General features: G+C 32.4%; 1 protein-coding gene across 1 annotated transcript; it reads left to right on the top strand.

The window, feature by feature from the left end:
* Positions 1-8,315: 8,315 nt before the first annotated feature.
* LOC116022811 (homeotic protein knotted-1-like) lies at positions 8,316-12,288 on the top strand. The gene is made up of 4 exons (XM_031263693.1): positions 8,316-8,911; positions 8,999-9,134; positions 11,258-11,511; positions 11,711-12,288. Exons 1-4 carry the CDS (start codon positions 8,492-8,494, stop codon positions 11,912-11,914), a joined length of 1,014 nt encoding a protein of 337 aa, XP_031119553.1. The 5' UTR covers positions 8,316-8,491; the 3' UTR covers positions 11,915-12,288.
* The last annotated feature ends 305 nt before the right edge of the window (positions 12,289-12,593 follow it).

Here is a 12,593-nt window from a genome sequence, read left to right as displayed (position 1 = left end):
GATAGGCTTGACCTAGAGGGTTTGGTCCATTTGATGCTTGGCACGAGGGTTTTGTTAATGTTTTAATTAAATATCAAATTTGTCACTTTACTAAAAATTCAAAGATTAAATTTACACCATAAATAATTAAAAAGGCTAGATCTATACCATAACCACAATTACATGATTAAAAGTGTCATTTTTCTAATAAAAATATGATTTGTTTTTAAATTTCAAAAGATACTAATACTTTAATAAAAAAATGAATACCAATAAACATTAATATTATAACAATATCTCAATTTTATTTTATTTTAATGAGAAAAGAGAGGATACTCGAAAAAGTAAAATCGTGTCTTTCTATGAATGGAATGTTAACCAACTTGAACAATCACATTTTAAGATCGAGTATGTCAAATTTAAACTCTTATCAAGAATCTCATATTTACTATCAACGGTCATAATAAATACATATGTGTAGTTGATGAGACTTGATTGCAGTATCTGTTTGCTCTATTTTTGTGGGGAATTAATTGTGATTATAGAGGGTTGCCAACTAATTTTGGCTTATAGTTCAATCTTGGAATTCAAACATATTTGGAATTAGGCATATCAAGCTTTATTAATTCAAGCATATTTTGGCACAGTAAAATGTTACATTCCCGCATTTCAGTACCATTAGCATCTTCAAGAAACAATTAAGTTTTATTTCGGATAATACTTATCGCTATATATAGTCTTATTCTCCCTTCTATTTCAAGTTTATGACTAGGTTTAGAACATTTACACTACAAATGTTTTTATATTAAAATTTTTTTTGCCAAAGACCTTGTGATCTAGTGGCATCCGGTTTAAACTCACATATGGAGGGGAGTGGGTTTGAGCCTCTTGACTCTTTGTGTTTTAGTAGGTTGAGAAAGTAGCTATATATGAGAATATTCTTTGGACGCCAGCCAGGTGTGAAAGATTGTCGCAACTCACAAACTATTAATATTAAAGTACCTGATTTTGAATTTTTTAATTATATTTTTTAGGGTATTGCGACCAATTTGAACAATTTAAAGTTATTTCACTAAAAAAAACGGCGTCGATTTGAGAAAAAATCCATTTTAACAACACGAAAAGATAACTAACCAGTAGTCCAGAGGCCCGCCTAGTCCGCTGCCTAGAACGGCGATTCTGTCAAACCATAGGCCCGCCTAGTCCGCCTAGACACGATTTTAGCAACATTGCATGAGGTTGGTTCCTACAGAAATATAATGAAATAATAAAATTACTTTTATATTCAAAAATTGAAACACATATTCTTGGGCAGATGCCTCAAAGACCAAATCCACATCCCACCGTCAATATATGACACTAGACTCCCCTGCAAATCTAATGAAATAAAATTACTTGTTTGTATAATGGTAATATGTTGTTCAATTCCAGCACATATTGTATTCCAACTTGAAATGCAGTAAAATAAACTTTTGTTATATATTTGCCGAAACCCTAAATTACAATCCGACATCCTTATCGATGGCTAACAAATTCACTCAATGTATGTTTGTTTGTTACGTTGCCTTCATAATTGTATGGTGTCAAATCATACTAAGTTTATACACTCTGATGGAAAAGGTAATGAATGAATAGGAGACAGTGAGTGACAGATGAACATGCCCATTCTCACCTCCAAAATATACCACCAACCACCATTGTTGCTCTCTGGCTGGAACTGTCCAAGCTTTCTTCACAGTTTTATACACACAAATATATATATATATATATATATATATATAAATGTCGAATCACTGACCAAAAAGTTAAGGCTGATGTTGTGGAGTGGTTCAATTCACACTTGACAGTTTGACTGGGGCCTGTATTTCTTATTAAGCCTATCTAACTTAGTACAATACTTCTAGCTTCATTTTTTTTTTTTTTTAATTTGAGGAATATAATATAGTGGGTTTAATTAGGTTGTTAGATAACTAGTGGAGACTAGGCACAGGGTTCAGCCTCAAGTTATTACTCGGACCGGCCTTGTAGTCTTTGATACTTAAGTTTTATTTAGATGGGACAGAATAATTCTGTCCATCTATAAAAAAAAAAAAAAATAGACATGTGTTGAGTAACGTACACCTCTAGCGCACTCCAAATTGTGTCGACAATCCTAGGAAGTGAGTGGAGCAAGTGATAGCTATAATAATACCTTCCTTGAAACTAGATAGATTGACAAATTCAGTTCTTAGCTTGTCACATATAGTAAGTCATCATGAAACGGTGGCTAGTCGGCTACTATTGAATCAAAACGTGTCAGTGTAAAAACTTTCCTAAGAAAACTACCAAACAAACACACAAATTAAAGGCCAAAATAAAAAATATTTAATCATAGTACACGCACGCATTTCCTGGTAGATATATATATATGACGAATAGATCGAGTCCTTCAATTGTTAGTAAAATAAGTTAGGAGCGCATAACAGTATATGATATCATATGTAAAATAATATTAGGTAAAATCAAGAAATTAAGATAAAGAATGATGAAATTTAATGAGGACAGCCATCCCAGCATATTGCAGGCCAAATGTTTTAGTCAGTGAAGGGAAGTCATTTTCTACCAACCGCATGTGGGGGAAAATAAAGACTTAGACTCATCATATTATACCCAAAAAAACTCTTATCTTTGTTGGCACAGAGCGACCCCACCCATTGGATGCGCCCGGAATTGCCGCGCTACAAAAGCCGTGGCGGGTGGGGGCCTCACCTCTACCGTCTTCTTCATTTTGTTAATGCGATTTTAGCCTCATCACACACCATACACAACCGACAAAGCTTGTCGTCTTAGTAATTTTTATATTCACCTATATATTTACACTTTGATTTGTAAAAATTCGTAATCACTATGTATTTTGTAGGAAGTCAGTCTTGTACTCAACCCCTAGCCAGCAAAATCATAGAGAATTAAATTTAAAATTTTATGTTTACTAAATAAATTATTCAACCGATTCAACTAGGTTGCCCTCACCTATATATTTATACTAGTCTTTATAGAATCTATATTATTTCATACATACATTATATTGTGGTTTGCCCTCCCCTATTGTGGTTTAAATACATTTATTATTTCATAATTCATAATATAAAGAATTTGAACTTTTTATTCTACTTTTCAGAACAATATTTTGCTTCAATGAGAAATGAACTTCAATTATAATTAGTTATTTTAAGCTTTACAATTTTTGAATAATTTAGAACCCTTTTAGGCTTTTTATATGTTTTTAATATATATGACACAACAATATATTTTACACGGTTAAAATTTTAGTTTAAAATTATATTAAGTGCGTGGTTAATTTTATTTTTTTGTACCTAATACTTTTAGTTATTATACCATGGACTATATAACCCACACTACAAGGTGGACTACTTATGATATATGTTCATTTTTAATATATTACATATCCAATTTTAATGTAGTACAAGTTCATTTTGACTTGCAGTTCACTAAAATTAATTTTATATCAAAACATCATAAACATAGTAACAATGAATATATATTAACTTACATATACCCACAATGCACAATATAATTTGCCCAATACTTTTTTAGTTAGACTCAACAAAAATTGTTGGTGGATCATGTGGGCCAACAAAATGGTCACTAATAACTTGTAAAACAGGAGAAATTAATAGGTATTTAGTGGTACATTTAAAAAAAAAATCAGTTAGTTTATATTTTATTAAATTTTTGAAAAGTTACTTTATAAACTATGTTTATGGTGATATGATATGTAAGGTTGTCCATATCAAAATATCCTATATAATATGAAAGGTTAGTTTAAGTTTAAATACTATAATGTCAAATTTTAGGTTAGTCGTAGTATGCAAAGTATAGTGATATAATTATTAAAATATATTTATTTATTCAAAACTAAGTCTTAAATAAATAATTATTATTTTTATTTGATTTAAATCAAATTTAAGTATACCCAATAATTATTGGTTTCTGTTCCTAAAAAAAGTAAATAAAAGCAACCTTGAAATTGGTAATATGTTTTAAAAAATGACTTAAATCAGTGATGGTACTGATAACGATTAAAAATAACCTTTTCTTTATTAATTAATAACATGGTCGTTAACTACTTAAAAAAAAAAACAATTTAATTTATAGTTACATCATATTTTAATTATTTAATAAACGGTACACGTAATTATTATCATCAAGACATCAACCAATTAAAAGGGTTTTAAAATTGTTTACATTATTGTAAATAATTATAATAAATTGAAATTAAATTGAAATAATTTTATCATAGTCAAGGTATTGGATCAGATATACGGCTTACAATCTAATCAAATAAAGTATCAAAGGAAATACGGATTGTAAGCCGTATTTACAAATATACGGATAAGATATAGTCAAGGTATTGGATCAAATATAATTTTGAAGAAGATCTAATACTATTATGTCAATAAGAAATAAAGTATTTGTTACTTATAAGAAAAAATGTAATAATTTTTAAGAAAAAATGTAACACTTTTACATTTTTTTAATAGTATTACTCCGTACATCTTTTCCTCAAAAAGTACTACACTTTCTTTTATAGGTAACAAATACTTTATTCCTGATTAGTATTACATTTTTCAAAATAAATATTTTACATTTTCATTTTAACTCGACCCGTCTCACGAATAAGGATCCGTATTATATTTTTTAGTATAAATATTACATTTACCTGTCTCATAAATAAGGATCCATGAGACGATCTCGAGAATTACTCTTTTTATTAAGCATTTATTTAGTTTAATCCTACATTTGTAATATTTGACTATTTCTTTTTGATAATTTAATATACAAACATAAATGTGCAACTTAACTATTAATTTAATATTTTAATTAAGATAAAATGAGTATTAGAGTCAACTTCATGCCTTACAATTATTTATGTAGGTTATGATTCTTTTGTTCTTTCATGGTACATTGACACCCAACTAAAGCATCATATTCGAACATTTTCCTAGTTCATCTTAATGAGCATGTCGTCCAATGTATCTCCATTGTTTCCGGTGTTGTGTACAACCACGAAATTAAAGTTAATAAAAAGTTAGTAACATATATTAATCATATGCAATGGAATAAAAGATATATTTCTTACCGGTAATTCAATTAATTTTTGAGTGATAGATTATACCTAATGATACATGATTGAATCATGACATGTAAAGCGTGACTCTTTATATACACAAAATTCTATTTTTTTTTGCTAAACGAACATTAACGCTCTCATAATTTTTATAGGATCGTAGTAGTGTTTGGACTTCATACGAGAAATTTTGCTTTTTGCACTAGAAATAAATGATGAAAGTGGGAGAGGGTAGATGTTGGGAAGATGGGAAAACTGAAAAGTGCACAGAAGGTTGTATAAATCCTAGAGTCAATGCAGCTAGCCCTAACATGTCTTTCTTGTGTAACGTCTATCTTTTCAGTCATCGCAAGGTGTATTTACAATGCATTTAGGACAGCCATAAAATGCTTTTAGTCCTATACCAAGTTTTCATACTATTTTTGTACCTACCAAAACTCATGACTCGAATTTTTTTTTTCTTAGATGAACCCATTCCATGTTCAGCAAGCAACTACAAGAATATGTTCTATTAGGGTTAGACATTTTGGGTATCTAGTATTATTCGATATATTGTCATCCTTAAATTGAACCCTACACTCTATCATGACTAGCCAAGCAAAAATATCAAACTTTTTTTTTAATTGATCAATCAGTTAAACTATGTTCCGAATACTTGCATGATATCATTTCAATAATCTTATTGTCAGTGTTCTTGCCACTCGAATTTAAAGATGGCTTAGAGAAAGATGACAATTTGTTTTAATTTCTTACCCAAACACATTTCATCCCTAGTTATTAATTATCAAAATAGTCATTTAGGGTTCCGGGATCAAGTACCCATCCCTAAATTGATGAGTTATCAGCAAAACAAATCCATCAACTTTTTTTTTATTTTTATCTCTTTTTTGCATTGATCGATCAATTGAGCTACACCAGGAAGGCTTGTATATCATTGTCTGAAATTAGAGAGACAACTCCAACTAAATTGGTCAGACAATTGACTGAATTGACATACACCAAGCGAATTTTCAAGTAGTCAACTAGCCATGGTTGATTTTGACGAGAAAAAAATGTATGTGTCTCTGTGAGGGTATGAATTAAAGAGTGAGTGTATCCACGTGGTTAGACTGCAAGTCTGAGACAGCCAAAACAGTACAATTACTACTAACACCGAGAGGTCAGGTAAACTAGTAGAGATTCTCGTCTCACTCAAAATAAGACGATGGGCACACAGAGAGGTCAGTGCGTGGCCTTTTCACTACTGTTTACAGTTGAATTCTTGTCCTGCCTATCCTGCACTCACTATACTCGTGCTAAGCCACTACTAGTTTACTACTACTTCTCCCCCTATGCTCAACTTAATTAAACTTGCCCTTTCTTACATTTGCAGGCAGGACACATGCATTGCATGATGCATCCCTTCTATTAATTGCACTATCAACTTTGACTATCTCACATATTACATAGATGTATGGATCATATCTCTACTTACTATTCACAGTCGTAAGTTTGAGATTTCTCATACACCAGACTAATGATTAGAGACATTTTTCATCAATCTTTTCAACTTTTTAATTGCAGCCCACTTTTTGTCTGGAAGAATCAGAATTCATCGCGTAAGCAAGTAAAAAATTGTGTGAAGATTAGGCGGGAGTGTGTAGTGTAGTGTTACTCATTTATTCATTGGAACAGTCAAGTTATTAGAATGGATGTGGCTTGTTTTGATACTAATTGTCAAGATCAAACATTTACTCTTACGTTAAAATATATGGCTAATACTGAATGTGCAATTTTATTTTCTTATACTTACTTATCCGTCAACGCCAATTTTTGATGATATGATAGTTGACTCGGCGTTCCAAACCTCAACTCAACAACCATCAAAGCAATGAGGCTTTTTCATGAAAAAATCTTAACCAAAACTTTAATGTTTGTGATAGTCATAACCAACTATTTCAAAATTACTAATGATTTTTTTTTAAACTAGTTTTTACCATGATAAATAAAATTTGACCACTCTTTACCAGTGATAGGAACTTTTGACCATATTCCAACCACGGGTAAGAAAAGTTGAATGGTCTAAAAAAGTGGTAAAATAAAATAAGTAATTTTTCAAAAATGAATGACTAATGTCTTTGGCAATTTGAGGATAACGTTGAAAAATTGTATGCAAATTCTGTTTAAATTGTTATAATATAACATATGAAACAAGTATAAATTAAATGGTGAAGACAAGTAACAATGATAAACGTATAACAATTACAATTTCTAAAATGCCAATAACAATTAACAATAACTAATGTAATTAAACAATGGTAAATATCATTTAAAATTGTTCACAATAAAACTCAAATTTTTAATCTTACTCAAGTCAATAATCATTAGTGAATAACTAAAAACATTTTAATTCATGTAGACAATATAATATTATATGCATATATACATGTGTGGTGATAATGATAAATTGGAAAAAAAATGTATTAAATTAAAAGCGCTAAATAATATTTAGACACGACAATAATGATAGCTTTTTAATTAATAAAACTCTTTTATTTCTATTATACATTTATATATTGATGTATTCGTTTCTTCTCAAAATGTTGAATCCCTAATTTCAAAGGCCATCACGTCCCGACCCGACAGACAATATGGGAGGATGTATTTGTTAGATTAAGGTTTGGATGATCGAGTCTAACATCCTGCTATTGAAACAAGCTGCTAACAGCTACGCAAGTATAAAAAATAAAGTTATACATTCGCTATTAGCTATAATTTTTGTGTACTGAAAAACACTTGATATGACAATTTGTATCAAAGTGTGAGGAGATTGTAATTGGATGGAAGTTTAGAGTAGCGAGTATAATATATTACCATTAAGACACCCGGACGTGACTCAATCTGATTACTATATATAAATATACTAAAATAAAGTTCCATGTTAGATAGTGTTTGATCTTGTTAGTAGTATCCATAAATTAATAACAATAAACACACCACCTAATAGATTGATTCCTAAAAATCCACTGTCAAATCTTTTACTCCAATTTTCATATGATATGTTGTTTAGCTAGATAAATTAATATTATTTGACTCAAAAAAAAAAAAAAAAAAAGGAACATGGGAAAAAAATCTGACTGGCTAGGTTGTGGTTTCTTGATCATCGAGTGGTCTGAACTTTTTGCCTTTATATACAGGCAAAGAAGTTATATTTTAAAATATAATTTGTATTAGCATACCACTATCCATCCCCCATTTCTTTATTATTCTTCTTCAATGAAAGAACGTTTTGTCTCCACCGCTCCCCTTCTCCGGCGCGGCCACTAAACCTCCCTCTCCGCCCCAGATTTCTGTGCTCATCTTTTTAGGGTTTCGAATTCTTGATTTAGGGTTTCTGAGGCAAAAATGGAGAATTACAATCAGCTAGGAGAAGAAGCCGCTGCGGCTCAAAGGGGTGGCACTAGTAGCTTCTTGTACTGCGGCTCCGTTCTTGCGCCGCCGAGTTATAGAGCCGCCGGCGCCGGCGCCGGCGAGTTTCACTTGCAAGCTTATGAGCCAATAGTGAAGACTGAAGGGGGGAGCAGTTCTCATAATCATCACCAAAGGTTTGAGAGTGAAATGGAAGCTATAAAGGCTAAGATTATTGCCCATCCTCAGTATTCCAATCTTTTGGAGGCTTACATGGACTGCCAAAAAGTTGGGGCGCCGCCGGAGGTGGTGGCGCGTCTCGCGGCGGTGCGTCAAGAGTTTGAGTCCCGGCAACGCGCCTCCGGTCTCGGTGGGAGAGATATTTCCTCTAAGGACCCGGAACTTGACCAGTTTATGGTCAGTATGGATACATATATATATATACTAAAAACCAAACAGCTTTTCTTGAATTTTTGATGTAAAATTAACTTCGATGAATTCCAGGAAGCGTACTATGATATGTTAGTGAAGTACCGAGAAGAACTGACCAGGCCTTTACAAGAAGCAATGGAGTTCATGCGACGGATCGAATCGCAACTAAATATGCTTAGCAACGCCCCAGTCCGGGTCTTCACTTCTGGTAATTATTATTATTATTATTTTTTAAATTCTGGGGTGTGGGTATATAAAGAGATTGAATCTTGGTTTGAGTTGGGCTAAGATTATAAGTCAGATTCAGTAAAAAAAAAAAAAAAAAGATTGAAACTTTGGCAGTAAGAATGATCGTAGAAATAGATTACCCAGGAAGGAAACAAAACAAAATGGAATAAAGTTTATAGGGGAAGTTGAAGTCTCATATATGAAATCGATTTTCTTCTGCTTTTTTCCTTTCTCGTGCAGTGCAAGAACTGTTCGTTCATTCAATACTTCAACGCTGTACTCAATTTCCAAAGCCATGTCTGATATGACCATATTCTTGAATTTTCCTCTTTTTTTTTTTTTTTTTTTTTTAATTTTTATTTGGGTGTTTGTGTGTACTATGTACGTATAGTTTATGGAGATTAACAGAAACCCTAATCACGAGCCTATAGTAAAAAGATGCGGTTTGGTTCCATTATGGGTTAAAAGATGTGGGGAAGAACAGAAATCCTCGTCAGAAACGATGATGAAACTCATCACACGTTTGCTTGTTTCTGACAAACACTAAAAATATTATTATTCTTATAATAGTTAATAGTTATTAATTCTTCTTTCATTCCCAATAAACAAATTTACATTTCGTGTTTCCAGTACGAGACAAAGGAATAACGTTTTGGGTAGTGTTTGAATCTGCGGTTTTCGATCTTGGTGCGATGTGTTGTATGGGAAATGGGAATCTGATGTGCATATACTTTGGCTGGGTTGAGTTTGTATATATTTTATTCCAGGTAGGGTTTTTTTTTTTTTTTTTTTTTTTTTTTTTTTTTTGGTTAGGAACATTTGTTGTGTTTTCTTGGGGCTATGAAAATTGAAGAACATAGGATGCTGTTCGTTTCACCTATGTATGTAGTAGCCTGTCTACTATGCTGTCAGATTTTTATTTATTTCCAGATTTAATTTCTCTCTTTTGGTTTTTGGGTTTCCTTAATTACTACTGTGTTATTTACCTGACTGCTTTTTCTCATATTTCTTGGTTTCCTCTTCCTAACACCTTTCATTTCTTGCATCATCAATTTTTCTGGGTATAATAAGAATTAGGCTTTGCAGACATCCCGGAGTTTAGTGTTCAAAGTGCTCAATAGTGTCGATTTGTTGCCTAGTTACGTTAAATGAAACATTAGAGCCATTATGTGCATTGTTGTTGTTCGTTTTGGGGAGTCTTGGAGATCTTATCTGTTAAAGGAGATGAAACATTATGTGCACTGTTGTTGCCAATGATCCCTTTCTGTCGGGTTTGTGAATTATTACTTAGAGCCAAGGAAACTATGTTAATATAATGTAAATTTCATTTATTAAATGGTATTACTGAATGATGGAAGAGATAAACGCACCAAAAAGTTTTCTGAATTTGAAATGACATTGACAATTATTTTGCTAAAAGAAGTTCATGACAATTACATTGTTTTGGTTCTGCCAAAGAAACATAGGGGAGTCCAATTTCCAATCCTTTTCATTCTTTAGAGGAGAAAAATGGGTGGGCATCAAAATCTCGAGGCGGGAGAAGGTTGATTGTGATGTTAATTATATATCTTTTCTTACCCATTCTCTGTATGTGTTTATTGAAGATATATATAGCAAAGGGCGTATCTAACTATATGATTTATCTAAGTTTACTTTTAATCTACATATTGAAAGTATAAAGGTTATATATATGTTCATGAGGTCGTTGTAAATGTGTTGGAATTATCCTTGTTTGATCTCTCTTATTTCTTGAGGTTTTCAATAGTTCTTTAATTTGTTATTGTTAGCAAGGGATTCGATTCTTGATATGAGAACTGTTAGAAATAAATATCATCGATCATGGTAGTTCTTGAATTAGTTCTTGAATTATGAGAACTGTTAGCATGGGATTCGATTCTTGATACGATATATACATATACGTTTGTTTATTTTGATTTAGACAAAGATACTTAACCATGAGACTGCAAATATATTATTTGCATTATACGTTTCAATAGAGTTTTGTGCGACAGAAACGATTATATATACTCTGGAATACTGCATATTTTACTGTCGATTATGAAGTTTAGCTGCTACTAGTTTTGATGATTGGTGAATGGACAGATGACAAATGTGAGGGTGTTGGTTCCTCTGAAGATGACCAAGATAACAGCGGTGGTGAAACCGAGCTTCCCGAGATTGATCCCCGGGCTGAAGACCGCGAGCTGAAGAACCACTTGCTGAGGAAGTACAGCGGCTACCTAAGCAGTCTGAAGCAAGAGCTTTCGAAGAAAAAGAAGAAAGGAAAACTCCCAAAAGAAGCCAGGCAAAAGCTGCTCAACTGGTGGGAGTTGCACTACAAATGGCCTTATCCCTCGGTACAACTAAAAGTCTAATCTGATAGCCAGATTCTGCATTCACATTATATATATATATATATTGTTGGATTACAGCTCAGAGAGCTGAGATGCTGACTGATATGCAAGTATAAGGAAATAAAGTTGTGCATTCGCTACTAGCTATAACTTTTGATTCTGACGTATATTATGCTCAACCACGGTTGTTCTTGTTTCCCAGGAAACCGAGAAGGTGGCTTTGGCTGAATCGACGGGGTTGGATCAGAAGCAGATTAACAACTGGTTCATCAATCAAAGGAAACGGCACTGGAAGCCTTCTGAGGACATGCAGTTTATGGTGATGGATGGTCTGCACCCACAAAATGCAGCTCTTTACATGGATGGTCACTACATGGGAGACGGTCCATATCGCCTAGGTCCATAATCCAATCCAACATAATATAAAACGTCGACTTCCATATCGAGTTTTTTTAAGGTTGTAACTTAGGACATCATGTATCTGCCTGAGACCGCCTTGAAATATACGCGTACACTATGCCTTCCGGCTGGCTTGCCGGGAATCTTGAACGACGGGAGCTAGCTAGGTTAACTTCTTGTTTATCTTTGATCTGCAACTTGTGGTAACCTTAGCAAGCAAAGCAAGATTTCTCCGAAACTATGAAGGAAAGTAGGGCGTTTTTATGTATTTGTAACGAGTTTGATGTAGTAATTAAGTGCAATTGTATATGGTGAGACTGATGCTAGTAAATAATTTCAGTTAGCCTATATATAATATTATTATGATTTTAGTCCTTTTAAGTTATCATGTGGATTGGAATGTGTTATATTTATATTTTTTTTTCACATAAACCGTTCTAACAAAAACATATTTTTCCTTTGAACGGGCGTGTCAAGTGCAATTGACTTTTTTTTTTTTTTCCTCTCGAAAATTAACAAAGCTTACAAAAGCCCTTATAAAAACCTACAATAAATGTGCTTATTCTAAAGTATGATATATATTTTTTTAAACCAAATGTTGATATCATGTGTTGACATTAGTTAGTTGATTAAAAATAGAAGAAACACTTAAATTAATTAATCACAGCACGTTAACACAATGTGAC

The sequence above is a fragment of the Ipomoea triloba genome, chromosome 6 (genome assembly GCF_003576645.1).
Source record: "Ipomoea triloba cultivar NCNSP0323 chromosome 6, ASM357664v1".
Lineage (NCBI taxonomy): Eukaryota > Viridiplantae > Streptophyta > Magnoliopsida > Solanales > Convolvulaceae > Ipomoea > Ipomoea triloba.
This window is presented reverse-complemented; position numbering and strand designations above follow the sequence as displayed.